Source organism: Sorex fumeus, unplaced genomic scaffold (assembly GCF_029834395.1).
Source record: "Sorex fumeus unplaced genomic scaffold, SorFum_2.1 ptg000072l, whole genome shotgun sequence".
Taxonomy (NCBI): Eukaryota; Metazoa; Chordata; class Mammalia; order Eulipotyphla; family Soricidae; genus Sorex; species Sorex fumeus.
The window spans coordinates 52,958,744-52,982,517 of NW_026606129.1; the positions used below are offsets into that span (position 1 = coordinate 52,958,744).

General features: G+C 46.7%; 4 protein-coding genes and 3 non-coding genes across 9 annotated transcripts in view; 5 read left to right on the plus strand and 2 right to left on the minus strand.

Annotated features, from left to right (window-relative positions):
- PBRM1 (polybromo 1) overlaps window positions 1–1,510 on the minus strand; it is a 112,622-nt gene extending 111,112 nt beyond the window's left edge. For both annotated transcript variants that reach the window (XM_056129234.1, XM_056129235.1), the window contains exon 1: window positions 1,368–1,510. The gene's annotated coding sequence lies outside the window, so the exon portion shown is untranslated. The remainder of the gene's footprint in view (window positions 1–1,367) is intronic.
- GNL3 (G protein nucleolar 3) overlaps window positions 1–9,906 on the plus strand; it is a 133,843-nt gene extending 123,937 nt beyond the window's left edge. Inside the window, exons 2-16 of one of the 2 annotated variants that reach the window (XM_056129238.1) lie at window positions 1,652–1,749; window positions 2,170–2,228; window positions 3,163–3,300; window positions 3,390–3,500; window positions 3,692–3,775; window positions 4,969–5,101; window positions 6,027–6,130; window positions 6,391–6,508; window positions 6,964–7,051; window positions 7,734–7,908; window positions 8,019–8,161; window positions 8,242–8,378; window positions 8,464–8,639; window positions 9,538–9,601; window positions 9,690–9,906. In XM_056129238.1, the coding sequence (XP_055985213.1) occupies window positions 1,737–1,749; window positions 2,170–2,228; window positions 3,163–3,300; window positions 3,390–3,500; window positions 3,692–3,775; window positions 4,969–5,101; window positions 6,027–6,130; window positions 6,391–6,508; window positions 6,964–7,051; window positions 7,734–7,908; window positions 8,019–8,161; window positions 8,242–8,378; window positions 8,464–8,639; window positions 9,538–9,601; window positions 9,690–9,745 (1,599 nt within the window). In that variant the 5' untranslated portion in view covers window positions 1,652–1,736 and the 3' untranslated portion in view covers window positions 9,746–9,906. Of the gene's footprint in view, window positions 1–1,579; window positions 1,750–2,169; window positions 2,229–3,162; window positions 3,301–3,389; window positions 3,501–3,691; window positions 3,776–4,968; window positions 5,102–6,026; window positions 6,131–6,390; window positions 6,509–6,963; window positions 7,052–7,733; window positions 7,909–8,018; window positions 8,162–8,241; window positions 8,379–8,463; window positions 8,640–9,537; window positions 9,602–9,689 lie in introns of those variants that run through there. The other variant, XM_056129237.1, reaches the window with a different exon arrangement.
- LOC130037981 (small nucleolar RNA SNORD19) lies at window positions 5,142–5,218 on the plus strand. Its single transcript, XR_008794551.1, has one exon. It is a non-coding gene; the product is annotated as a small nucleolar RNA SNORD19 (small nucleolar RNA).
- LOC130037985 (small nucleolar RNA SNORD19B) lies at window positions 6,186–6,267 on the plus strand. Its single transcript, XR_008794553.1, has one exon. It is a non-coding gene; the product is annotated as a small nucleolar RNA SNORD19B (small nucleolar RNA).
- On the plus strand, window positions 7,597–7,673 carry LOC130037982 (small nucleolar RNA SNORD69). Its single transcript, XR_008794552.1, has one exon. It is a non-coding gene; the product is annotated as a small nucleolar RNA SNORD69 (small nucleolar RNA).
- A 221-nt stretch (window positions 9,907–10,127) lies between the features above and the next one.
- Window positions 10,128–20,502, minus strand: GLT8D1 (glycosyltransferase 8 domain containing 1). The gene is made up of 10 exons (XM_056129239.1): window positions 20,430–20,502; window positions 18,316–18,366; window positions 18,133–18,231; window positions 14,418–14,631; window positions 12,255–12,372; window positions 11,929–12,013; window positions 11,578–11,690; window positions 10,829–10,995; window positions 10,577–10,689; window positions 10,128–10,463 (listed from the first exon to the last, which is right to left on the minus strand). The coding sequence occupies exons 2-10, from the start codon at window positions 18,329–18,331 to the stop codon at window positions 10,273–10,275; spliced, it is 1,116 nt and encodes a 371-aa protein (XP_055985214.1). The 5' UTR covers window positions 18,332–18,366; window positions 20,430–20,502; the 3' UTR covers window positions 10,128–10,272.
- Window positions 20,503–20,746: 244 nt separating this feature from the next.
- Window positions 20,747–23,148, plus strand: SPCS1 (signal peptidase complex subunit 1). The gene is made up of 4 exons (XM_056129502.1): window positions 20,747–21,226; window positions 21,537–21,596; window positions 21,692–21,778; window positions 22,187–23,148. Exons 1-4 carry the CDS (start codon window positions 20,768–20,770, stop codon window positions 22,310–22,312), a joined length of 732 nt encoding a protein of 243 aa, XP_055985477.1. The 5' UTR covers window positions 20,747–20,767; the 3' UTR covers window positions 22,313–23,148.
- The last annotated feature ends 626 nt before the right edge of the window (window positions 23,149–23,774 follow it).

Genomic DNA, 23,774 nt, shown 5'->3' on the forward strand with positions numbered 1-23,774 from the left:
AACATTAAAAAGAAAAATCACTTCTCCAAGAAAAATTACCCTTACCATCGGTGTTCACAGCTTTCAATATTTACTGTCTTCAATTCAATGCCTTTCTTTTAAACCAAAGAGCAAAATCATAAGTATTATTTACAAACCATATTTTACAGACTTTTTTCCAATTCAACTTTCTTCTATGCAATGTCTGATAGCTTGTTAGTAATATAGATATACCACAATTACTGAATTGAGTAGAATATTAAGGCTTGAGGAATTTGTAAACTCCCAAAGTTTAAGAAAGTGGCCAAGGTCCTATTTATCCAAACATTTTAAACGGCTTCAATTTTAAATACTAAAAAAACCCTCAACTTTCCAATCTACTTTAGGATCTTAAGCTACAGCACCCTGTTGACAACAACAACAACAACAACGACAAAAAACCACATTACTTTGCAACATCTTTATCAAGTTCAATTTGCTTCTTCTAAATTGTATTTGAAAAAGAGTCCATTACTAAATGGGGGTTGTGCTAAGTTTAAAATCATTTTAAAGCAGCCCTTTTTTTTTTTTTTTGGAAAACAACTTCAAATGTTTTATTCCAACGGCTATCAGTCTAGTAGTCATTACTGTAGCAAATGATTGCGGAGCATCTGTCACTGGCCTTTCAGAATTCCTTCTATACTTGTGGCAATCTTTCTTCCCTTAAAAGTCACACTTGCCCACCTTCTAGGCAAAAAACTGTTGCAGTCCGAACGAGTTGGGGAAATACTAAAAAGCAAAAAACGAACGTCTTTGAAAACAAAACCAAACCCAAACCCAACCCTGATTCCTCGTAGGATAGAAAATTTAAATATCTGACTTTTACTAGAAATACAAGTTCCCACTGATTAAAAAAAAATAAACTCAGTCTGAATTCAGTCATTGGTAAAGTGTAAGGCGGAGGGGGGGAAGCAGCAGCAGCAGCAGCAGCACAGTCCCGGGGAGACTTTGCGTAGTAACCGTCGGGCGAGCAGAAGGGGAGGCCCCGGGAGGAAAGGCTTCCCCCGACCTGTCACAACGAGGGGCGCCCAGGGGGACGTTGACAGCTCCGCGGCCGCCCGAGCCCGGCGCTCCCGGGGGCGGGAACGGGAGGCCCGGGCCGCGGCGCGCCTTTGTCCCGGCCGGCAGGTGCGGGAGCCGCCGGGCCCGGGCCCGGCCCGCCGCCCGCCGCCGCCGCCGCCGCGCCCCGCCCCGCGCGCCCGGCCCGACCGGCGCGTCCCCACGGCCAGGGCGGGGCCTCCGCCGCGGCGCCCGCCCGCCCGCCCGCCCGCCCGCCGCCCGGGCCCCACACAAAGGCCCGGCAGCCGGCCGAGGGGGAGCGGCCCCGCCCGCCCCGGGCCCGGCCTTACCCCGCCGCTCCGCCGCCTGCAGCCCCGGCCGCGGTCCCCGACCGCCGCGCCCCGCCCTGTGGCCGCCACGGCTGCTGCTATTGCTCCTCCGGCCGCGGCCGCTGCCGTCGCTCCAGCACCGGCCGCCCTCACCGCCCTCACCCCTCCCGGTACTGCCGCAAAACCCGACTGGCGGCCGTCAAGCGAGCCCGGGCCAGCGCGACACTGCGTGCGCGCGCCGCCCGGCGCGGGGGAGGCGCTTTACGGCGGCCGCGTGAGGGCGAGACTCTCGCGCTCGGGCCCCACTTCCCACGTGGCGCCGGCGGAGGCGCGTCCTCCCGAGCGCCGCGGGTCCCCGCCGCCGCCTGCGCGGCTCCTCCTGGCGCCGAGATGAAGCGGCCGAGTGAGTGGGGTCGGCGAGGGCGGGGTGGGGGCGCCCCGGCGCGGGGCTGGCCCTCTGCCGGCTCTGCGCGAGTGGGGGCCGCGGGGGAGCGGCCGGCCGGCGGGGGCCTGCGGGGGGCCCGCCGGCCGGCCCGGCTCCGCGTCGGATGGAGCGTTGGGACGCCCGACACTCGTTAACGGCGGGCCCATTGTGCGGGGGGCCCGGCCGCGCCCGCCGTGCGGGGAAACAGCCGCCCCGCGGCACCCACGTGCGCACCGGGCCCCGCGTGGGAGCGCAGGACGCGGGAAGTCGGCCAGACCCCGCCGGGGTTGGAGTGGCTACGACGGGCTTGAGAGGACTTCGAGGGCGCGAGCGTTCGTGGCGTCTTGATTTTTTTTTTTTAACGATGATTTTTTTGTTTGTTTGCTTTTTTTGGGGTAGAGTTAAAGAAAGCGAGTAAACGCATGACATGCCATAAGCGGTACAAAATCCAGAAAAAGGTAAGCGTGCTTGGGAGAGCTCCGAGGAATGGGAACGCTGAGTTTGCTGCCCGGGCTTCCTTCCGGGAGGAGATAAGGATGAGTAGGAGTTATTATTTCAGGAAGTGGGAGATAGGGAAGTCGTGGCACCCGCTTTCAGGCCATCAGTTCCGGGAAACTGCCGAAGTTCTGTGGTGCGTCCTGTAGATTTGAACGTTTAGGGGGCTGGAGCGATGGCACAGCGGGTAGGGCGTTTGCCTTGCACGCGGCCGACCCGGGTTCGATTCCCAGCATCGCATATGGCCCCCAGAGCACCGCCAGGAGTAACCTCTGTGCATTCGCTGGGTATGACCCAAAAAGGAGAAAAAAATTTTTTGAACATTTAAACCGTTTGCAGGGGCCTGAGTCATAGTACTGGATTGGGGGGGCGGGGAGGGGGGAGGTGCTGCCTCGGAAGCGGCCAGGCCCAGGTTTCCGGTTCCCCGCACTGTACGAGGTTTTCTGCCCGCCCTCCCAGCAACGCGTGATGGCAGAGGGCCGAGCTAGGCCTAAGCGCCATCCAGTGTGGCCCCAGAATAAAAATAGCCTTTGCAAAAAGAATCTCCCTGAGACCTTGGCTTCACATATAAATATGTTCTTTGCTGTTTTTACAAAGTCTCCAATGGAGACGTTACTGGGCCCGCTCGAGCAAATCGACGATCAACGGGAGGGCTGTTTTTAAATTTAGAGGCAGAACCAAGCTGTAGTCAGATTAGTTTCTTAATGTGGATTCTCTCTAGGAGATTTGTATACGTTGCACGTGGCTGACCCAGGTTAAATCCTGGCTACCCAGGTGGTCCCCAGAGCACTGCCAGGAGTGATTCCCTGTGTAGTGCAGAAATACTCCTTTCTCACCCCACCCCCCCCCCCAAAAAAAAAGTTGTGTGGACTTTTAAAAATAAGTATTTAATAACAGATCCGTGAGCACCATAGGAAATTGAGAAAGGAAGCGAAGAAAAAAGGTCATAAGAAACGGAGAAAAGATCTGAGTGTTCCCAACAGTGCTCCCTTCAAGGAGGCCATTCTTCAGGAAGCTGAACTGAGGAAACAGAGGGTAAGAACTGATGTGTTGCGCGCATGCATCTTGAAAGGAGCAAGTGGGAGCCCTGTGCCTCACCCATTTCTGTCACGGTTTTGACACAGCGTGAAGAACTTAGACAGCAGCAAAAACTTGATCGGCTGGAGGAACAGCAAAAGAGACGAAACCTTGACACAGACTCTGATATTAAGCCATCTGATGAACCTGTGAAGGAGGTATGATTTGGTCTCTGAAAGAGATAAGTTTCAAAAAGAAGTAAAAGCGTTACTACATTTTTGCATGTGCTCAGCCCTTTGCTTCCCCATCAGTGTCTGTTGTATTGCGCATCAGCCATATATGAAATAAATGTTACGACTGCTGTGCTTTTTTTAAATTTCATTTTGTGTTTTCCTTATCTTCATTCTAGGAATTGGGGCAAAGCAAAGCTAAGAACAAAACCAAGTCAGGCAAACAGAATCCAAAGAAGATGTACTGTCAGGAGCTCAAAAAGGTATTTTAATCTAGGTCAGTGTCTTAAAAATGAGGTTTAAAAAAAGAACAGAGGCTTGTCTTTTTTAAACACCAACCTAAAAGTCCACTAAACTTAAAAGATGCCATAAGCAAATTGGCCTTCCTATTTAGCATTTGTTACTTTTAGCTCAATGGGAAATTTTATATTTCCTTTGCATAGGAATTCCTACCCAAAGCATGACTTAGGAAAATGCATTTTATGTTAATATGGCAGGGCTGGAGAGAGCTCAGTGGATTGTATGCAGATTTACTGGTTATGGCCCCAAACCAAAATGAAAGCCAATAGCAAGTAACATGTTGATAAAGTTCGGTTCGGTGTTTTGTGCTATGCCCAGCAGAGCGCAAGGTATACTCCTGGCTCTACTCAGGGAAAACTCCTGGCTGGGTGGAGGAATCATATGCAGGTGGTGCCAGGGATTGAATCCAGGCAAGTTTTTCTGTTGTACTGTTACTTTGGCTCTTGACAAATTTTTTGGAAATGGGGAAATTAATTGAGAAAAAGTGTGAAAGGTATCAAAAGGACTTCCTTTAATGCAGGGAGATGAGGTATTTTGGTGTTCTTACCAGCACTCTCTTTCCCAGTATTTGTTTTTCAAGTGTTCTCTCCCATCAGTAAGTAGAACTGCACTCTGCTTAGCATCTCTTGCCAGGCCAGAAAGACCTGTTGAGTTATGTGATTTACTGTGCTGTGATCGTATTTTCAGACTTGGGGGATATTTCCATTCTAGAAATCCACTTTGATTCAAGACTGCTGAACAGATGTATTTTTTTTTTCTGTGTGAAATGGGCTGGAGCGATAGCACAGCGGTAGAACGTTTGCCTTGCATGCAGCCAACATGGCCGACCCGAGTTCGATTCCTCTGCCCCTCTCGGAGAGCCCAGCAAGCTACCAAGAGTATCTCACCCGCACGGCAAAGCCTGGCAAGCTCCCCGTGACGTATTCGATATGCCAAACACAGTAACAACAGGTCTCATGATGGAGACGTCACTGGGCCCGCTCGGGCAAATTGATGAACAACGGGAGAACCGTGACCATGTGTGAGATGCACATGTAATGAAGTGAGGGCTTAAGTCCAACTCAGCACACCCTGTAGCAAATTAAATAATGCTAGGGTAATTTGAAGGGTCTTCCCAGGGCCTAGCGTGCTGTTCTCATCATTTCTCCCTTCACAGGTGATTGAAGCCTCTGATGTTGTGTTGGAGGTGCTGGATGCCCGCGATCCTCTTGGTTGCAGGTGTCCCCAGGTAGAAGAAGCCATTGTCCAAGGTGGACAGAAAAAGCTGGTGCTTGTATTAAATAAATCAGGTAAGCAAAAGAATGACCTTCATGCTTCATGTGTACTGGTGAGGTATGAGGAAAACATCTGAACAGTCTGACTGTCACTGAAGACTGATAAGATCCAACTCTGACCTCAGCAAAGCCAGTGTGCATGTGTTGTATATTACGCAGAGTGCAGTGTGTGTTGGAGGGAGGTGGTGATTGGTGGGTGTTTCTCTAAGTGATTTGTCTTGTTTCTCCTTTTCTTTGGCCAATTTGTACTACCATTTTATATTCAGTTTGTAAGTTGCTGGGACTGGGGAGGTGGCTCAGAGGGCTTGGACTGCATGTGTTGCATGTGGGACTCCCCAATTTGGTCCCTGATACCACCTGATTTCCCCAGCACCCCTGTCAATGTAAGTTTCTGTATTCAGCTTTACCATGCAGTATATTTAAGTATGAAGTATGGGGATGACTTTGTTCACTCAAGGTAGACCTTTCCAATGAGACACTGACTTCCCCCCCCTTCCTTCACTTTTGAGACTTATTAAGTTGGAACCTCTGGTGTAGGGTTTTGGTTTTTTTCTGTGTTTGTTTTTGTTTTGCTTTTTGGGTCACACCCAGCGATGCACAGGGGTTACTCCTGGCGGTGCTCAGGGTACCATATGGGATGCTGGGAATCGAACCCGGGTTTGCTGCGTGCAAGGCAAACACCCGCTAGGCTATCTCTCCAGCCCCCTCTGGTGTAGAATTTTACTTAATCCTGAAAGGGTGAAGGGTGCAGAGAATTGGGATCATATAGATGTTGAACTTTATCAAGATGAGGGCACTGTGGTAGGATGGTTATCTCTGTTATCTTCCAGTTAAATTCTTTGAAAACTGAAAAGGCAAACCAGAGTGATTGATAATGTAGACTTTATGAATTCATCTCAAAGGAATAAATTGCAACAGTCTTATTCCTACTGCTTATCAGACTTGGTTCCAAAGGAGAACTTGGAGAACTGGCTAACATATCTGAACAAGGAATTGCCAACAGTGGTATTCCAAGCCTCAACGTGTCCGAAGAGCAAAAGGAAGGTAATCAAGGTTCCCTTGACAGTTGGTGGTGGGGGGTTTGGTTCTTTCAGATTTTTGATGGCTGAAGCATGATGAGTATGTAAAATATTGATAACAGAATGAAAACAGAAAAGATCCAACTCTGATTTCATCCAAAAAAATCTGAAAGGCAAAAAAAGTGATTGACTTTGGAAGTTTGGCTGTAGAGCCAGACCACTTAGTGTTTGTCTGGTGAATTGTCGGAAAGTAAAAATAATCATTCGGGATTTCATTGTATGCAGGTGAAGAAGAAAGCTGCTGCTTTCAGGCGTGAAGTGTGCATTGGGAAAGGAAGTCTTTGGAAGCTTCTTGGAAGTTTTCAGGAGACTCATGGCAAAGCCATTCAGGTTGGAGTAATTGGTGAGTTTTAGTTGAACATCTTTTAATTGGCAAGAATTATTCCCTAAAGGGATGTTCTAATCCAGCTTCCCAGATATTTACTGTAAAGGGAAGGGGGAATTAAATAATTGTTGCCTGTGTTTTTATACTACTAAACGTTGTAAAAAACATTGTAGTGTTTTTCTACCTTTTTGTGTAAGAAACAGTTTAGTGGGCTGGAGCAACAGTACAAACAGGTAGGGTGCTTACCTACCATGCAGTCCACTTGGATTTTATCCCACTTAAATAAATGCCGGTTTTACTGCTTTTTAACCACCCTTATGGTCCCCAGAGTACCACTGGTTAGTGCTGAATGTGCATAATCAGATAAAATTCTGATCATGCTCTGAATGTCTAGCTTAAAATAAAGCAGTGGCAATTTTGTAATTGCTATCACATCACTTAATGCCTTTTTTTGTTTTATTTCCAATTTATAGGTTTCCCAAATGTGGGGAAAAGTAGCATCATCAATACTTTAAAACAGGAGCCAGTATGTCCTGTTGGTATATCCATGGGACTTACAAGGTAACAGTCATTCTGAAACTAGAGTATTTTGTGTATCTTAAGACAGTTTCTTTTTCTTGTAAAAAAAAAAAGTTTAATTTTTTTGGAGGTGTCAGTAAAAAAACTTTGGGCTAAGTTAGTGCTGCGCTTAGGAAAGAATTGGTTAGTGTGGGGTAGTGGATAGACTAAGCAAAAAGATAATGGAATTCTCCAGGATTGATGCTTGGACCTGGTGTTGATGAATCAGTAGAACACTATCAAGCAGAAGGGCTAATGTGTTTATGGTAAAGGAAATGGCCTGTCTTTCAGGCAGTATTTAAACCATAAGATGTAATTATCTCCTTAGAAGGCTAGAGTACAGGGGCTGGAGCGATAGCATAGCGGCTAGGGCGTTTGCCTTGCACGCAGCCAAGCCACGTTCAAACCCCAGCATCCCCAGATGGTCCCCCAAGCATGGCCAGGAGTAATTCCTGAGTGCAGAGCCAGGAGTAACCCCTGAGGATCACTGGGTGTGACCCAAAAAAGGGGGGGGGTTAAAAAGAAGGCTAGGGTACAGTTTTGAGTCTTGCATGAAGCAAATGATGATAAACTGGATCTGACAGACTATGCTGAGTTTGTTCAATCCAACCCTGAGCTTCATGTTCTGCCTTTATTCTTAAGATAAAGCAGTACCCCCATCAACCACTGTTTCTTTATGTTCCAGGAACATGCAGGTTGTCCCCCTGGACAAACAAATCACAATCATAGATAGCCCAAGCATCATTGTGTCTCCACTTAACTCTACCACTGCGCTTGCTCTGAGAAGTCCAGCGAGTATTGAAGAACTAAGACCACTGGAGGCTGCCAGTGCCATCCTGTCTCGAGCTGACACTCGACAGGTACCAGAACCACCATCTCCTTTCCTTGGTGTTTCAGAAGCTTTTCCTTTGATTTATAACGCTGTGTTTTTACAACATACCAAATGTAGATTTTGTTTTCCCCCCTTAAGGTAGTGCTGAAATATACTGTTCCAGATTTTAAGGATTCTCTGGAATTTTTCACCTTTCTTGCTCAGAGAAGAGGGCTGCACCAGAAAGGGGGAAGCCCAAATGTTGATAGTGCCGCCAAACTTCTGTGGTCAGAATGGACTGGGTAAGGCTTCTTTAGGTATACTGGTGATGATCACCCTGAGTAAAGGAACCGATTTGTAACGTTTTGGTTTTCAATACTAGTGCCTCCTTAAATTACTACTGCCACCCTCCTACATCATGGACCCCTTCTCCACATTTCAATGAGAAGACTGTGTCAGACATGAAGCTGGGCTTTAATCTGCACCAACTGGAGAAGAACAATGCACACAGTATACAAGGTAGTGAGCAAGGCTTACATTTAAGTGTGGCTAAATTTGGCTCATCAAATAAAGATTTACGTGGGGTGTTGTGTTCCCTTTGTAGTCCTTAGAGGCCCCCGATTAGCCAGTAGTGTCCTTTTCCAGTCTTCGGGTCTGACAAATGGAATAATAGAGGAAAATGACATATCTGAAGAATTGCCAAAACAGAAAGTGAAGCAGCAGGAGAAACGGGAGGACTGTGGAGACAGTGACGATCAGGAGGGTGCGGAAGAATCTGGTGTAAGTATGTTGTTGCTATGATGTCAAGCTGAAATTTTCTAATAAAATGTACAATGGGAGGGTTGTTAATCTTTTTCCTAGTAGACAACCATAAGGCCATGTGTTTTTTATAAATATATTTTATTTTCATAAAAGTAGTTCACGATAGTTCATTATAGATAATAGTCAAACACCAAATCCACCACCGAGTACCTTCCCACCACAATAAGAGGGAAGTGCGTGAAGGTTTTGTATTTCATTCTGGAGCCATTTAAGCCAGAATATAAGCATGTTAAAAACCAAACAAATGTATGCTATTTTTGAAAAGTGAGTGTAAGGTCGCACGCCTTCTATGTTTCGAGGCTAAGCAATCCTTAGTCTTACTGCAATCCCTTCCATTATCTATGCCCTTCAGTGACTTCGTGTCTGTAATTATTGAGCAAATTAAAGGCAAGTTCCTCATTCGAGGGCACGTGACACTCTCTGCCCTTAGTCCAAGATTTAATCCCACTTAATGGAGTTTAAATTTAATGGAATTCAAAGTAGGAGGCAACCAACCTTAGAGGGGAAATACATTATTTTGGTTCTGCTTTCGGGCAGGGATTGGGGTTCAGTATGGAAACACCTGAAATGTGGTGGGAAGGTGTAATGGTGGTGGGATTGGTGTTTGTAATCAAATATTGTGAACTACTTTATAAAATAAAAAAAGAAAAAAGGCCAGTCATCTAGGGGCCAGATAGATAGTAGAGGGTAAGGCTTGCCTTGCTGCACATGGCTGATCAGCGTTCAATCTCTAGCACCCTGTATCATCCCCTGAACCTGCCTTAAGTGATCCTGGAGCACAGTTGGTTTTTGTACACAAGTCCCCCTTTCCCACCTCCCCCACAAAAAATGTTTTAACAGTTTCTCTGTCCTGCAGGAAGCGTCTTCAGGCTTGTGCCCTGAAGAGGCCTGGCAGGTACAGCCCGAAGAGTTGCCAGCAGGTATGTTGGGTGGGGTGATCTTTGTTCAAAGTATTTGTTGTGCAGTTGGCTTTTTTAAAAAAATGTCACTTTTCTCTCTTTGTCTCAGATAAAATAACTAAAGAAGAGGATAATGCCTACAACTTGAGCATGGACCATTCATAAAAGAATCTCATCCTTTAAAACCATTTGAGCAAGGCCTGAGAGAAAGGACAGCTGGCTGAATACATGCTTGGCATGCTGGAGGCCTGGGTTCCATCCCTGCCTGGTACACTGCATGACCCCTCAAACAACACTGGACGTGGGGATACCCCCAATAACCCATTAGGTTGCATGGGATTTTGTAAATATGTATCATGTCTTCATTAAAAAATAGAAATCCAGACTTTTAAAAATGATGTTAGAAGGGTGGGAAGTTACCTGGTAACAAAAAACTCATACCTCTTTAAAAATGTAGGTTTTATTTACAGATCAGGTCATGGTTAAAATTCAAACCTTGGCAGGTGATCCACTTCAATAAGGCAGCTGAAGACATTTACCATCATTCTGGGAAGCTAACAGTGATTTCATCTTCAGTAAAAATGCCCTTTATTCCCCACGAGTTGATTCAGATACACATTAAAGCCTAGGAACTATTATTTCTACATGTACTCTTCTCCAGGATTTCCTGAAAAATGCTTATGACAGAAATCCTACTTTATATTTGAGATTTCCACATGTCTTCGGATCAGGCTGAATTTGCCTGTTGGGTCTGGAATATACCATTTCTCCCAAACATCAGTATATGAAGCAGCTCTTCCCCAGGGCTTAAAGTGCCCATTCCAGTGGAGTAACTTTGCAGCCTTTACAAACTGGGGTGAATATCGTTTTCCAGCACTGGAACCTTTAACAGAGGAAAAAAACAGGTGACTGCTGGTCTGCAATACAATGCATAAAGCTGAAGGGAAACAATATGGATAATTGTTGGTTGGCTTACACGTTTGAACTGCTACTCACCAAGGTGGCGAACATTCCACATTGGGTCAATAGTGGAATGCTGCTGATAAAATACTATGAGGAGAGGCGGCGTTGTGATGCAGCCAGCAAGTGTTCTGCTATACAATCCCTCTCTTGGGAGAGGTAATAACATAGTGGTTAGTGAATAATGCGCCCACCCCCCTCCCCATCCCACCTCCTGCCCCCCCCCCCCCCAATTCCCCCAAGTGGACATTACAGAGATTTCAAGGCAATAGGCTAGTTGTTACTTACTCTACATTGAGTTTCATCCATTTTTCCAGCTGGTCGGTTATATTCTGTCTTTTCCATTCTGTCAAGTTTGCGACAAAAACTCCAGGGTTAAATGAGCAGGTGCTGGCTTTCATTGAAAGCTTCCGAATCCTTTCTTTTTTATAGTCAAGATAGCCAATATAATTGTACTAAAAACAAATCAGATACATCTTGTTTACTGCTTCAAGTTGGGTAGGGAAACCATTTTAGGGGCTAGTACAGTGTGTAGTGATAGTACAGCATGTAGGATGCTTGCCTTGCATGCAGCTGTCCTGGATTGATCCACAGCACACCCCACAACCCCCTGAGCCCTCCCAGGGGTAATTTCTATACACAGAGCCAGGAGTAAACCCTGAGCATTGTTGGGTGTGGCTCAAAAACAGAAACATTCTTACCTGTGACTTAACTACATAGGCCAAATTTAAAATAGCGCTTGGAATTCCAAATTAGAAGCCTTGAATAAAAACCAAGATGACATCAGCACATACTACCAGTTGCTCACATCTGGATGCGGCTCAACAGACTGGTGCTGGTATAAACTGAAGTGATCCCTGAGCAGTGCTAATACAGCCCCCAAAACAAAAGAATCAGGCTACCTGGAGTATATAAATCAACCTGTAGGGAAGTAGTGCCGAGTTTGGGGAACAAAATACAGGAAAAAAGATTCCCCCAATGTTGCTGCCTCTTCCTGTCAACCATTAACAGAGAGTGGTGCCCCTGCAGTGATTTACCTGGTTCCCTGCTCCACGGATGACGGCTTTTGTAGAGGTTGAGTCACAGTCTTCTGAAAATGCAGCTGCATGTCCTCGCTTTAGTGGTGTATTATAAAGAGCAAGAATATCACCTAAAATAGATGAAGTGAGAGGCACTTCTTTTGTACTTTTGAGCTACCTTGACCTTTATAGGTTACCGTGGGTCAGAGCTCAACAAACTGGAACACATGCTTAGCATGTAGGAGGCCAAGGTTTAACACCGGGCACTATACGATCCCTCTTAAGTGGACTTCCCTTCCTCCCCCGATACTGGTGTGGCCCCCAAACTAAAAGAACCTAGCCCATTGGACATTTTTGTAGGGATGTTACCTTGCACAATTACATCATCATCCACATAGATGGCCTTCTTTGCACCGGGCACTAGAATTGGCAGGTAGAATCTGGCAAAGGTTAACTGTTAAAGAAAAAAAGGGGAGCATTAGCAATTGAATTTGTCAGTGGTAAATCCAGCCTAAAATTTGCTACATTTCCCAGAATGCTTTTAGTGCTCATCCATACAGAAGACAGCCAAAAGGTCTTTTAGAATTATCCAGGCTTGATGAGGAAGCAACTTGTATCCAGAGTTATGTGGGACATTCTAATCATTTACTAGAGTTTGTAACTCTCAAGTGAAAACAAGGATGCATGGAACTCACTGGTTTTATGGATTCCCCCTGGTCAGGATCCTCCTTTATTTTCCCTTCCAAAAGTTTAGTGTCAAAATTCACAATTTTGTACCTGATACTTTTCAGGGTACCACTGTTGAGCCAGGACCTGATGAAAAGCAAGCACCAAATTTCAATTTCAAATAATGTCTCCAAACCATAGCCTCATTCTTGTGCCCTCCAAGAGGGTATTAATTTGAAACCAGATACATGTTTTCAAACCCCTGTCTCCTGAGCTCTGGTTTCCTCATTTGAAGTGAGGCTGTCCCTACCAAAGTTCCACCCTGAACCAAGATTCTATAAGACACTCCTACCAGCCTCAGACTTAAAAGGATCACTCAGGAAGTTGTGAGAAAACCACTCACAGAACCGGTGTTTGTTTTTGTGGTAACCTAAAGCCTCAAACTTTTTTTTTTCCCCTAACGTAAGAGTACTGCTATTTATTCAGCCATTTTTTTTTAAATGTAGGAGTACTGCTATTTATTCAGCCACTAATTAGGCTGATTGAATTGGGCATGAACTCCACTATTCAGCCATTTTTAAGCTAATTGAATAAGCCTCACACTTAAAGGCATGTACTCTACACTGAGCTACATTCTAACCAACCCCCAATATGAAACAGGACATTTACCACACAAATCATTCTAACTCTTCCCTCCCAAATACACCGGTAAAGAACTTGAATGTGGGGGCAGGAGAGACAGTACGGTGGATAGCATATACTCAACCTAGGTTCTCCCCCACCATCACATATCGTCCCCCAAAGCTCCGCCAGGAGAGATCCCTGAGTGCAAAGCCAGAAATAAACCCTGAGCACCTCTGGGGTGAGACCCACTGTCACCCCCAAAAGACAATTTTAAATTTGATGGTAATGAAAGCTAGTTATCCACAAAGTGGTAATTATTACTCCAGTCTCATTCACTTTGAGAACTAATTCTTATACCTGAATTTAAGGTACTGCAAGTATGTATGTCTTCTCTAGAGAACTATACCTCTGTCCTAAGCTCACTTTGTCAAGTCCCCATTTTTGTGGATCCAGTGATTAATTTCTGCAGTTTATTTTAATGCAGTATTTGTTTCTACATTATTTTAGTTTCTGAACTTACATGGAAAATTATATGGAAAAATCATTTTGAATTATGAGCTAATAATTCAAATGAAACATTATGGAATAGACCACAAAATTTTTTTAGAACTGTGCAAACTATTACAGACAACCTGGTTCTTGGATTAAACTCTGTAAATCTTTAAAGTTCTTTGAAAAAAATGGAGGAGAGGTCAGAAAGAGAATACAAGTAGTTAAGGTGCTTGCCTTGCATGTGGCCAACCCAGGTTCAATCCCTACCAAAGCACATGATCTCTCAAGCACCATCAAGCGCAATCCTGCATATGGAGTCAGGAACAAGCCCAAGTTTATTTGTGGCCTCCCCATAAAAAACCATGGATGAAACCCATCAGTTTGGGTTTCTATTACTAATCAGAATCAGAAGGTGGACTGTTTACTAAAGCAATTTACTCTGGGCTAGATGTTTTAAAACATTTTCTCATAAATCAAAAAGTTTAATTCATGTGACACAACAATTTTGTGTGGGAGTGACCGCCAAGAGAGAGGCAGGAGCACTCCCTGCCTAAGCATGATTAGGTGTGCTCCGCCCACAACAAAAACAAAGGAAAAAAAAGGGAATATGAGCTCCAAGGAAGTGAAATAACATTCCCCAAATCACACTCTAGGCCAGATCTGAATCTGAATCGGTGCTCACTGTACCACACTGCCTGGCTGCTTCTCCCACATGCCTTTCCACTCTAGACCAGAACTACACAGGGCCTATCCCTGACATTAAGGGATTTATAAACAACAGGATGTTAATCAACATACTGCTGCTGGAATTGAGAAAATCTGAGTTAAAAAAAAAAAACAAAAACAAATCAACCGGAGTTAGTGCACAGTGACAGCTGATTTGCATCTCAGCACAGTTCCTTATTTCTGCTATGATGAGAAATCATGTCATGCACACATTTATACATGATGTAATCTCAAAAAGAAAGATACAAATATACACAGAAATACACGTGTGTGCGCTCACAGACTTATATAAACAAACTATTTAAAGTCTCCCCTAGGAGTGGAATTGGCACCAGGTGTGAGCAACCAACCGGAGGTGGCCTGCCGTCCTGTTGAGTGTGACGATGTAAAAGGCCACATTGGAGCGAGTGTTGTGCTGAATGCTGTTTATGGCTGCAATAGCACCCCCAAGCCTCTCTTCCGATGCAGCAATCACCACAGGAATCTCCTCTTGGTGTCCGTCTACCAAATGCTGGGGAGAGCTTGTGGCAAAGTCTATGGGTTGATGCCCCACAATTCTTGAATCTGCCAAGAATATACAAGAGGAAGGTGCTATGATGCAAACAGTCTCATGGACCCTGGATATAAAGGTGAGAACTGTGAATTTATTTCTCTCATTCTCCCTCACTAGAGCATGAAAAAGATCTTAGAAATTGTTTTCCTATATGTAACAAGGCTTCTGGAAAGTCAAAGTTGCATTAAAAAAAAAAAGAGAAGGGGGCAAGGAGAGAGCTTAAAATGCTGGAGTGCAGGCTTGGCATGCAGGAACCTGGGGTTCTGTCCCTGGCACCTATGGTTTTTTGAATGCCTCTAGGGGTGCACTTCCAGGGAGCGAGGGAGGATGGGGTCAGAGCGATAGTACAACAGGCATGGTGCCTGCCTTGCACGCTGACCCAGGTTCAATCCCTGATGCCCCATATGGTTCTAGAGCCCACCAGGAGTGATCCCTGAGTGCAGAGCCAGGAATAAGCCCTGAGCACTGTTGGGTGTGCCCCTCCCCCCAAACAAGAACAACAATAACTACAAAAAAAACAAGTTGGTGGGAATACAGTAGTCTTTCTAAAATGTATTTTGGCAATTTATAAATTTGCTCTTCAAGCTTGCTTGCTTGTCTCTGTTTTTGCTTGCCTACTCTGGAGAAGCCTGTGTCTCGAACACACACTTCTTTCTCTCCTCTCCCTTCACACCTTTTTTAAATCTTATTTATTTTTCAATTGAATCACACGTTACAAAGTTGATTAGGTTTCAGTCATACATCGTTCCAACACCTGTTTCTTCACCAGTGTACATTTCCCATCACCAATGTCTCACATCTTTCTAAATAAATGTCAAAGTTTCAATAAAAAACTATGTTGCTCCACCATTTCACCTCCTCCTGAAATTCTTTTCTCTGAGGGAAAGGTGATGGATCACAATACCTGTGTAGAGGCTGGGACTAATCTGATCTAGGCCAGACACTTCCCTGAGTGCTAGGGGTCAAGGCGGGTCGAGCAAAAAGATGAAAACATTTTTCTTGAATCTATCACTTCAGAAAGTCAGCAGAAACAATATAAAAAAAATTCACCTATAGTCTTTAGAAAATGTAAATTAGGGGCTGGAGCAATAGCACAGCGGGTAGGGCATTTGCCTTGCACGCAGCCAACCCGGGTTTGATTCCCAGCATCCCAGATGGTCCCCTGAGCACCGCCAGGAGTAATTCCTGGGTGCATGAGCCAGGAGCAACCTCTGTGCACTGCTGGGTGTGACCCAAAAGCAAAAAAAAGAAAATGTAAATTAAAACTACAATCAGATACAATGAGATATCACTTTACACCTATAAGAATGGCCAAAACGGAATGGAGAGATAGCACAGCGGGTAGGGCGTTTGCCTTGCACGCGGCCAACCCGGGTTCGATTCCCAGCATCCCATATAGTCCCCTGAGCACCGCCAGGAGTAACTCCTGAGTGCATGAGCCAGGAGTAACCCCAAAAAGCCAAAAAAAAAATGGCCAAAACGGGGGCCAGAGCAATAGTACAATGGGTAGGGCACTTGCATTGCACACAGCTGACCAGGTTCAACATTTAGCAGCCGATATGGTTCTCCAAGCACTGCCATAAGTGATTTCTGAGTGTAGAGACAGGAATAACCCCTGAGCATCGCTGGGTATGGTTCCCCTCACCCCAAATATATTTGGGGGATTTCTATCATAACCTTAATAAGTACATGGCTTGCGCAGAGTCTGGGAGAAATTCTACTACTTGTTGATCTCTTCTGAGGTTTATTTATGAGTCTCTGGATCATCAGCCCCAGTTGTTTTAAATTAGTTGTTATTCTGCTCTCTGTTGGTATTGAGGAATTTTTTAAATTTTGTTTTGTTTTTGGGTCATACCTGGCAATGCTCAGTGGTCACTCCTGGCTCTGTACTCAGGAATTATTCCTGGCGTGCTCAGATCATATGGGATGCTGGGACTCAAACTTGGGTTGGACATGTGCAAGGCAAGTGCCTTACCTGCTATACAATTTCTCCAGCCCCAGAATTAAGGAATGTTTGAGGCCTCAAAGTGATTTCAGGCTTCAGGTGCTTTTCAAAATCCATTTTTGGATTGCCCACCATTTATAGTTGTCTCGGGACAACAATGGACAAGAGCTGAAAAGTAAATAAAGCCAAAATCATATTTATAATTGCAAAAACCTAGAAAAAGACTGGAAACAGCTTTTTGAAACTAGATCACCGTCCCACACAGAGGACTGAAATCAATTTCATAATGATGGTGAAAATTTCTATTTTTTTAATCCTTATTTTTTGGGCCACACCTAGTTATGCTCAGGGGTGACTCCTGCCAGTGCTTAGGAAACCATCCAGGATGCCGGGGGATCGAACCCTAGTTGACCATGTGCAAGGCAAGCGTTCTACCTATTAGACTATCTTTCTGGCCCGAGATTTAATCTCTAAACAACACAATCATTTATTCAATGATTATTTCAGTGCCCATGAATCAGCCATCATCCTTAGCTTGGGAGGAGACAGTGCAGTGAATGGACTGCCATCAAGCGTCTGAACAGCTGGGGGCTGGAGAGACAATACAGTGGGAAGAGGGCTTGCTTTGCAACTGGCTGACCTACAGTTCAATCCTGGGCACCATATATGGTCCCCTGGGCACTGCTAGAAATGGTTCAAACAATAAAAAGGGAAAGGGGGCTTAAATGTTATTTTATTTTTTTATAGCTGTTCCCACAGAGGCATGCATTACTTTATGTACATGTGTATGTAAGTACATGTGTATATGCACGTGGTTATAAAAGATGCCTGTCAGCACTCAATGACAAGAGAAAACAGTCTTTTCTTGCTCTGGTCAACCATGAGGGGTGGCAATGGAGAAAAAAAATTCTGATAAACATTCTGAAGCCTCAAACATCCCTCACTACTAATGCAGAGTAGGAAAAGAAAACAAGCCAAAAAAAGGAAATAACTGCTTGTTGGATCACATGGTTATAAAAGATGCCTGTCAGCACTCTATGACAACTGCTTTAACTGATTTGGTTTAATGGATTTGTTTCACTTACCAGAGCCCTTCTGATAGGTCCCACAGATTAAAGCAAGTAGACTGGCACTCAGTCCCTGCTGAGCCTGTAGCTTGGTGAGAAGGATGCGTCTCCTCCTGTCACATCAACCCCCGACTGAGCAACTCAATAACGGGGACTGTGCGAAGTGGGGGGCTACAAGTGCACATGAGTACCATCCTTTCCCCTCTTCTTTGGAAAAAGCCTGTGGCGCTACTGGGTCAGACAGCAAGCGACGCTGGCAGAAGTGTACCTGGCATATGTGGGACATGGGGAACCTGAATCCATGACCACAGGCTTGCACAGCAGATTCACCCCATCACTGTACCATTTCCCTGCCCTTCCCAGAGTCTTTAGTAAGACTTATGTAAGACCAAGAAGAAAGCTTTCTGTTTTTACATCTATAGCTGTAACTTAGGATATGGGACACAGGGAACTTAACAAGTCTTCAACAGATGCTAAGGCATTAGTAAGGGGTCCCATACCTGAAGCCTCGTTCTTTAGCAAACTGCTCAGGCCAAGGAAGTTATGTTGCAAAACCAAGATAAAGAGTGCGACAACGAGAACTAGGATGATGATGTTCACTGAAACAGAGAAAACCTGCATTATAATATCTCTTTACCTTTTGACCAGGTATAAATACAATGTAACTTGTAGGAAAATCATACCTTTCCGGAATGACATCTTCTTCTGTCTTATATAAATACTAGCTATTAATCCTACAGAACAAAAACAAGCACCCAAAGTCAATAGGTACATAAAATGTCCATCAAAATAGCCATTTTCATTCAGGTAGAAAGTAAGAATCGCATTTTTTTCCCCCAGACACTCATTTTGAATTAAACTTTCTCAAGAACTCAAATTGTGGGCTGGAGAGAGGGTAGAGGAGTTATTCAAAGCAGCCAACACCAGATTGATCCTAAGCACCATATGGCCCCCTGAGTACACAGTCCCTGAGCACCAATGTGTATGCCCTAAATCCTAAGCAAAATAAAAAGAAAACTCAAACTGGGATCTGAGTTTTCTCATGGTATTCATGGTAATATAATACCTACAAAAGACTTGCAGAAACAGTTCACTTTTTCAAACTCATATTAAACTATAGCAGAGAAAAATCACAATAAAACACAAGACTCAATCTTGCTAATCAAAGTTTTACAATGCTAATCTCAGAAAGCTGCTAGAAGGAATAAGACCTCTTACCTGAGACTTCATCATAGACATTTCTTAAGAAAGTGTTGGCAGGGACCGGAGAGACAGTACAGTGGGCAAGGCATTTGTTTTGCATGTGGCTGACTCAGGTTTAATTCCTTGCACCCCATGAGTTTCCTGAAACCCCCACCAGGAGTGATCCCTGAGTGCAGAGCAGAGAAGTTAGGCCTGAAGCCCTAACGGGTGTGCCCTCCAAACAAAAATGACCTTATTTAGGGCCGAAGAGAGCTGAAATGGCTGGAAAGCATGCTTTGTATGAAGAATCCCTGGGTTCCATCCCTGGCACCAGAAGGTGTGCCCCCCAAACCAACATTAAAGAAAGAAATACGGAAATAAGACAATCTCATTCATTTGTTCCTGTTTTCCCTGTGAGAATGTGAGCCCTATGGCTCCCATATGAATGCAGTGACTTGTACAGGATCCAATGACAGAGTTTCCGGACACATCACTGACCTCTAAAATCATGTAGAATAGGGTCAGACATAGTATTAGTTGATCTTCCCAATTCAGAAGGAAGGGTGATTCCCAGCTCCAAAACAGAACGCAATCTTTGATAAAATCAGGGAGGTCCAGTGTAAGAAAAAGCCTTGGAACCCAACGGCCATCTGTCAGATGGAACCTCGCTGGCTTTCTGTCTTCAGAGTTCAAATCCTCTCTCTCTCTACCACAACTGCCATCATTTAAGCAGGGACTAGAGAGGGGCATCCCACACACATCGTCTGGTCAGTGACAGGCTGAAAGGTGAAAAGGCACCAAAGATAAAAATCTACTTCCTCCAACCTTTTCCTCTGATTAGCTCCTAAAACAGCTTGCCCCTAATTCCACTTCAGTTGCACCTCTGGAGTTCCCACATCTCCCTGGCCTCCTTGTGCGGAATCAACCCAGCTTTCATCAATTTTGGACCTCCTACATGCTGTAGCTGTGCTGGCTGCAGCCATAACTTCGAAGAAAGGTGCAAAGGTTATCATCATTATTGTTGCTATTATTATTATTTGGGCCAGGCCTGGAGGTGCTCAAGACTTACTACTACCGATGGTATTGTGTGGGTGTGTGGGGGGAAACTGATGTGGTGCAGGGGATCAAACCCACAGTCCTACACATGCAAGGTAAATGCGCGCAATTATTTTTGCCTGAAAATGAAGGCACTGTCACACACTGATCTTAACATCTTTTTGGAAGGGTGGGTGCGGTGAGATGCTGGGGTTTGAACCCCGGTCTTGCGCACTACTACAAGGTGTGCGCCCTACCCGCTATCCGCTCCAGCCCCCTAAGCTTAACATCAGTGACTCTGACATATAACGCGTCATAGAGGCCAGAGGGCAAATGTCGGACCCCCACCACCACCACCACCACCACCCCTAAAACAGCTTATCTCCAAGACACGAGCTCGGGGAGTTGGGGGGAGTATCCAAGCATGCTTGCGGGCTGACTTGCAAGAGTCCCTGGGCCCGAGGTTTCTCCAGGCCCGTGCCAGGGGCGGCAAGGCTTCTGTTCTCGGGAACGTGGTCCGGGAGAGACCCCCCCCCCACCCCACCCCCGTAAGTTCCAGGGATCCAAAGGGCCTCCTTACTTATGTTCAGGCGTGGCGGTCGGCGGTGCTACGCCGCGGGGATTTCGCGACTCGCCGTCCTTAGCGGCAGCCGGAGGAGCCAGAGCCAGAAGCGGAGGTGCCGCCGCCCCGCCACGCCACGCCAGCTCAGCGCCCGCGCCGCAGGCCCCCGACCCAGCCCGCCGCCAGCCCGCCCGCGGCCCCGGCCCGCCGAGCCGAGCTCGCTCCCCAGCAGCGCCGCGCCGGCCGCGCAGCCCCCGGCCCCGGCCCGCCCCCCGCAGCGAGCGAGCGTGGCGCTGAGCAGGCGCCGCCGGGCAGCCCCACCGCCCGCCGGGGGGGGGGAGGGTCCTCGCGTCGCCATGGAGACGGAGGACGCGCCCGCGGCCCTTCAGCCGCGGCGGGTCCAGTCGTGTACCGCTCACGGGGGCCGAGGTCACGGCTCCCAGCACCCCGCAGCACTGCCGGAGAAGGCGTCTCGTGCACGGAATGTCTCCTTTTGGGTGACACCGGTGTCCCCGCCCCCGTCGCGGGCGAAGCGTCGCTGTCTCGTCTGCAAGAAGAGCGCGGACGCCCCCGCCATGACGCGGGGCGGGACCTGGGGCGGCCCGGAGCTGCCCGAGACTTCCGCTTCCGGGACCACGGCCGTCGCGCTTCCTGCCTCGTCCCAGCCGCCGGGCGGTCCGCGGAGCACGCCCCAGGCCCCGAGGCTTCCTGAGAAGCGGCCGCCCTCGCCCTGCCGCCCGTTCTCTCCCGGCCGCTGTCGCCCCCCGTCGCAACCAGACATGCTGGAGCATCTGAGCTCGCTGCCCACGCAGATGGTGAGGGCTCGGCCCCGAGTGGCCCCGCAGCCGGGCTCGCAGCCTGACACGTCTGCCTAAACCGGCGCCCGCCCCCGCTCGCTCTCCCCGCGGGGGACCCGCCTTGCCCGCCTCTGCCCCCGGAGGGAGCTTCAGGTCCCCGGGATGCCCGGAATTTTAATTTTCGTCCTCTTGGGTGCGGCGGGGGGGATTCTGGGCGCTGGGGGCTGCGAGGCCGAGGGAGGGATGGTCCCTCCCTGGGAGGTACCTGCTGGGCTCCATCCCTGGGCGGTGTGATGGAACCTCCTCCCCGGTGGCTCTTCCTCCCCAGGATTACAAGGGCCAGAAGCTGGCCGAACAGATGTTCCAGGGCATCATCCTTTTTTCTGCAGTAAGTATTGGATTCGCGTCCGTCATCTGTTTCGTTCTGCCGCCCTCGCTCAGCTTCCCCACCTCCGGCTTAACTATTTCATGCTTTCTCTCTAGATAGTTGGATTTATCTACGGGTACGTGGCGGAGCAGTTCGGGTGGACAGTCTATATAGTTATGGCCGGATTTGCCTTTTCGTGTTTGGTAAGAACGTTGGTGGGCGGTTGGACGGTGGTGATGATGGGCGGGTTCCCGGCCCCCACCTCCCTTGCCGGTCAGTGTTTTTCTCTGGCTGTCACTGAGAAAGCAGGGTGCCTTTTTTTTTTCTTCTTCTGCTGCTGCTGCTTCAGACCATAGTGTTGCTCTCGGAGCTCATAGGTATTGGGTATGGTACATTGCTCCCTCTTCACCTTTTGGTTGAGCACCTGCCACCCTTGTGGAATTTGTGGGTTGCTCCCATCACCCAAGAATCTGTTGCCCAGATGGCCGTAGTTTTCATAGGACTGTCACCCTCGAGCATAGGATAGCATAGCACGTGGGAACAGGCATGGTGCTGGCTCTCTTAAAAGTTTTACTGGCTATAACCGGTACATTGTCTCTGTTCTGACCCAGCTGACGCTTCCTCCATGGCCCATTTACCGCCGGCACCCCCTAAAGTGGTTACCAGTTCAAGACTCTTGCACAGAGGACAAGAAGCCAGGGGAAAGAAAAGTTAAGAGGCATGCTAAGAATAACTGATTCAGCTTTACTGTCACACCTGCTTTTGTTGCCTGAAGCGAAATAAATTGCTTTCGTATCCAAAGCATGAGTTAAAAAACCACCTCTTGATGTTTTTGTGGCACAACTATATATGGATTTGTTCTCTTGATACTTCACTTTTTAACTCGGTTGTTTAGCTGTTTTTTTCTTTTGGGGGGCCCACAGTCAGTGGTGTTCAGGGGTTACTCCTGGCTCTATAATCTAGAATCACTCCTGGACAGCCTCAGGAACCATTTGGAGTGCCTGGGGTGGAACCCAAATTGGTCACATGCAAGGTGGTCCCTTGCCCACTGTACTGTCTTTCTGGCCCCTAGCTGGGTTTTGATTTAGAAATATTTTAGACATTTTCTTCATAATCTTTCTCTGCAATGAGTAACAGCACAAGTATGCAAATTTTCTTTCAGGTCTACGAAAACAATTTCATAAATGGTAATAAAACTATAAGGATTTTCTAATTCATTGTTTAGGAGTTATTTGTTCTGCTCTTGTTTGAAGGACACAATTTACAGCGTTGAGGGATTATTCCCAGCTTAGTACTTGGAGGTCCAGTCCTGGCAGTGCTTAAGGGACTCTGGACCTCTTGTATGCAAAGCATGCATTCCAGCCCATTGTAATTAATGTTTTAAGTTCAAACTCAGTGCAAGTCTATGAAGAGTTTTTCACTGTTCTACAAGCAAGACACTAGTAATAACCATGTAATTTCTCTAATTTATGAGTACCCTTTGCTCTCTACCAAATAAAACCAGTTACTTCACAAAAACAAAAAGGGTAAGGTTCTGAAAGCATCATTAAGCACTACTTATATTTTCTGTAGCTGCAGATTTCTGACATGTCATTATTAACACAGTGGGGAAATATGAAAAGACATTTTGTTTTGTTTTTTTGTTTGGGGGCCACACCTGGCAGTGCTCAGGGGACTCTATGGGATACTGGGGATTGAACTGGGTCAGCCATGTGTATGGCAAGTGCCCCACCTGCTGTGGTATCATTCCAGCCACCCAGTGTCAAAAACCTCCTAATGCACATTTTGGTAATAATTTGGCAATAAAAATTAAGCAGTTAAGCAGAAAACATGTAATACTTGTTTTATCTGAGGTGAACCAAAGTGTGAATTTACAAGGCTGTAAATACCTTCGGAGATTTTCAAAATACTCCAAAAGAAAAATGCCCTATGTGAGGTATTGACTGGGGGAGGCTATTGTATAGTGTTCTCAATACCAGGACACAAATCACTGTCACTGTTCTCCCATTGTTCATCGATTTGCTCGAGCGGTCCCAGTAACGTCTCCATTGGAGACTTTGTTGTTACTGTGTCTGGCATATCGAATACGTCACGGGGAGCTTGCCAGGCTCTGCCGTGCGGGCGAGATACTCTCGGTAGCTTGCCGGGCTCTCCGAGAGGGGCGGAGGAATCAAACTCGGGTCAGCCATGTTGGCTGCA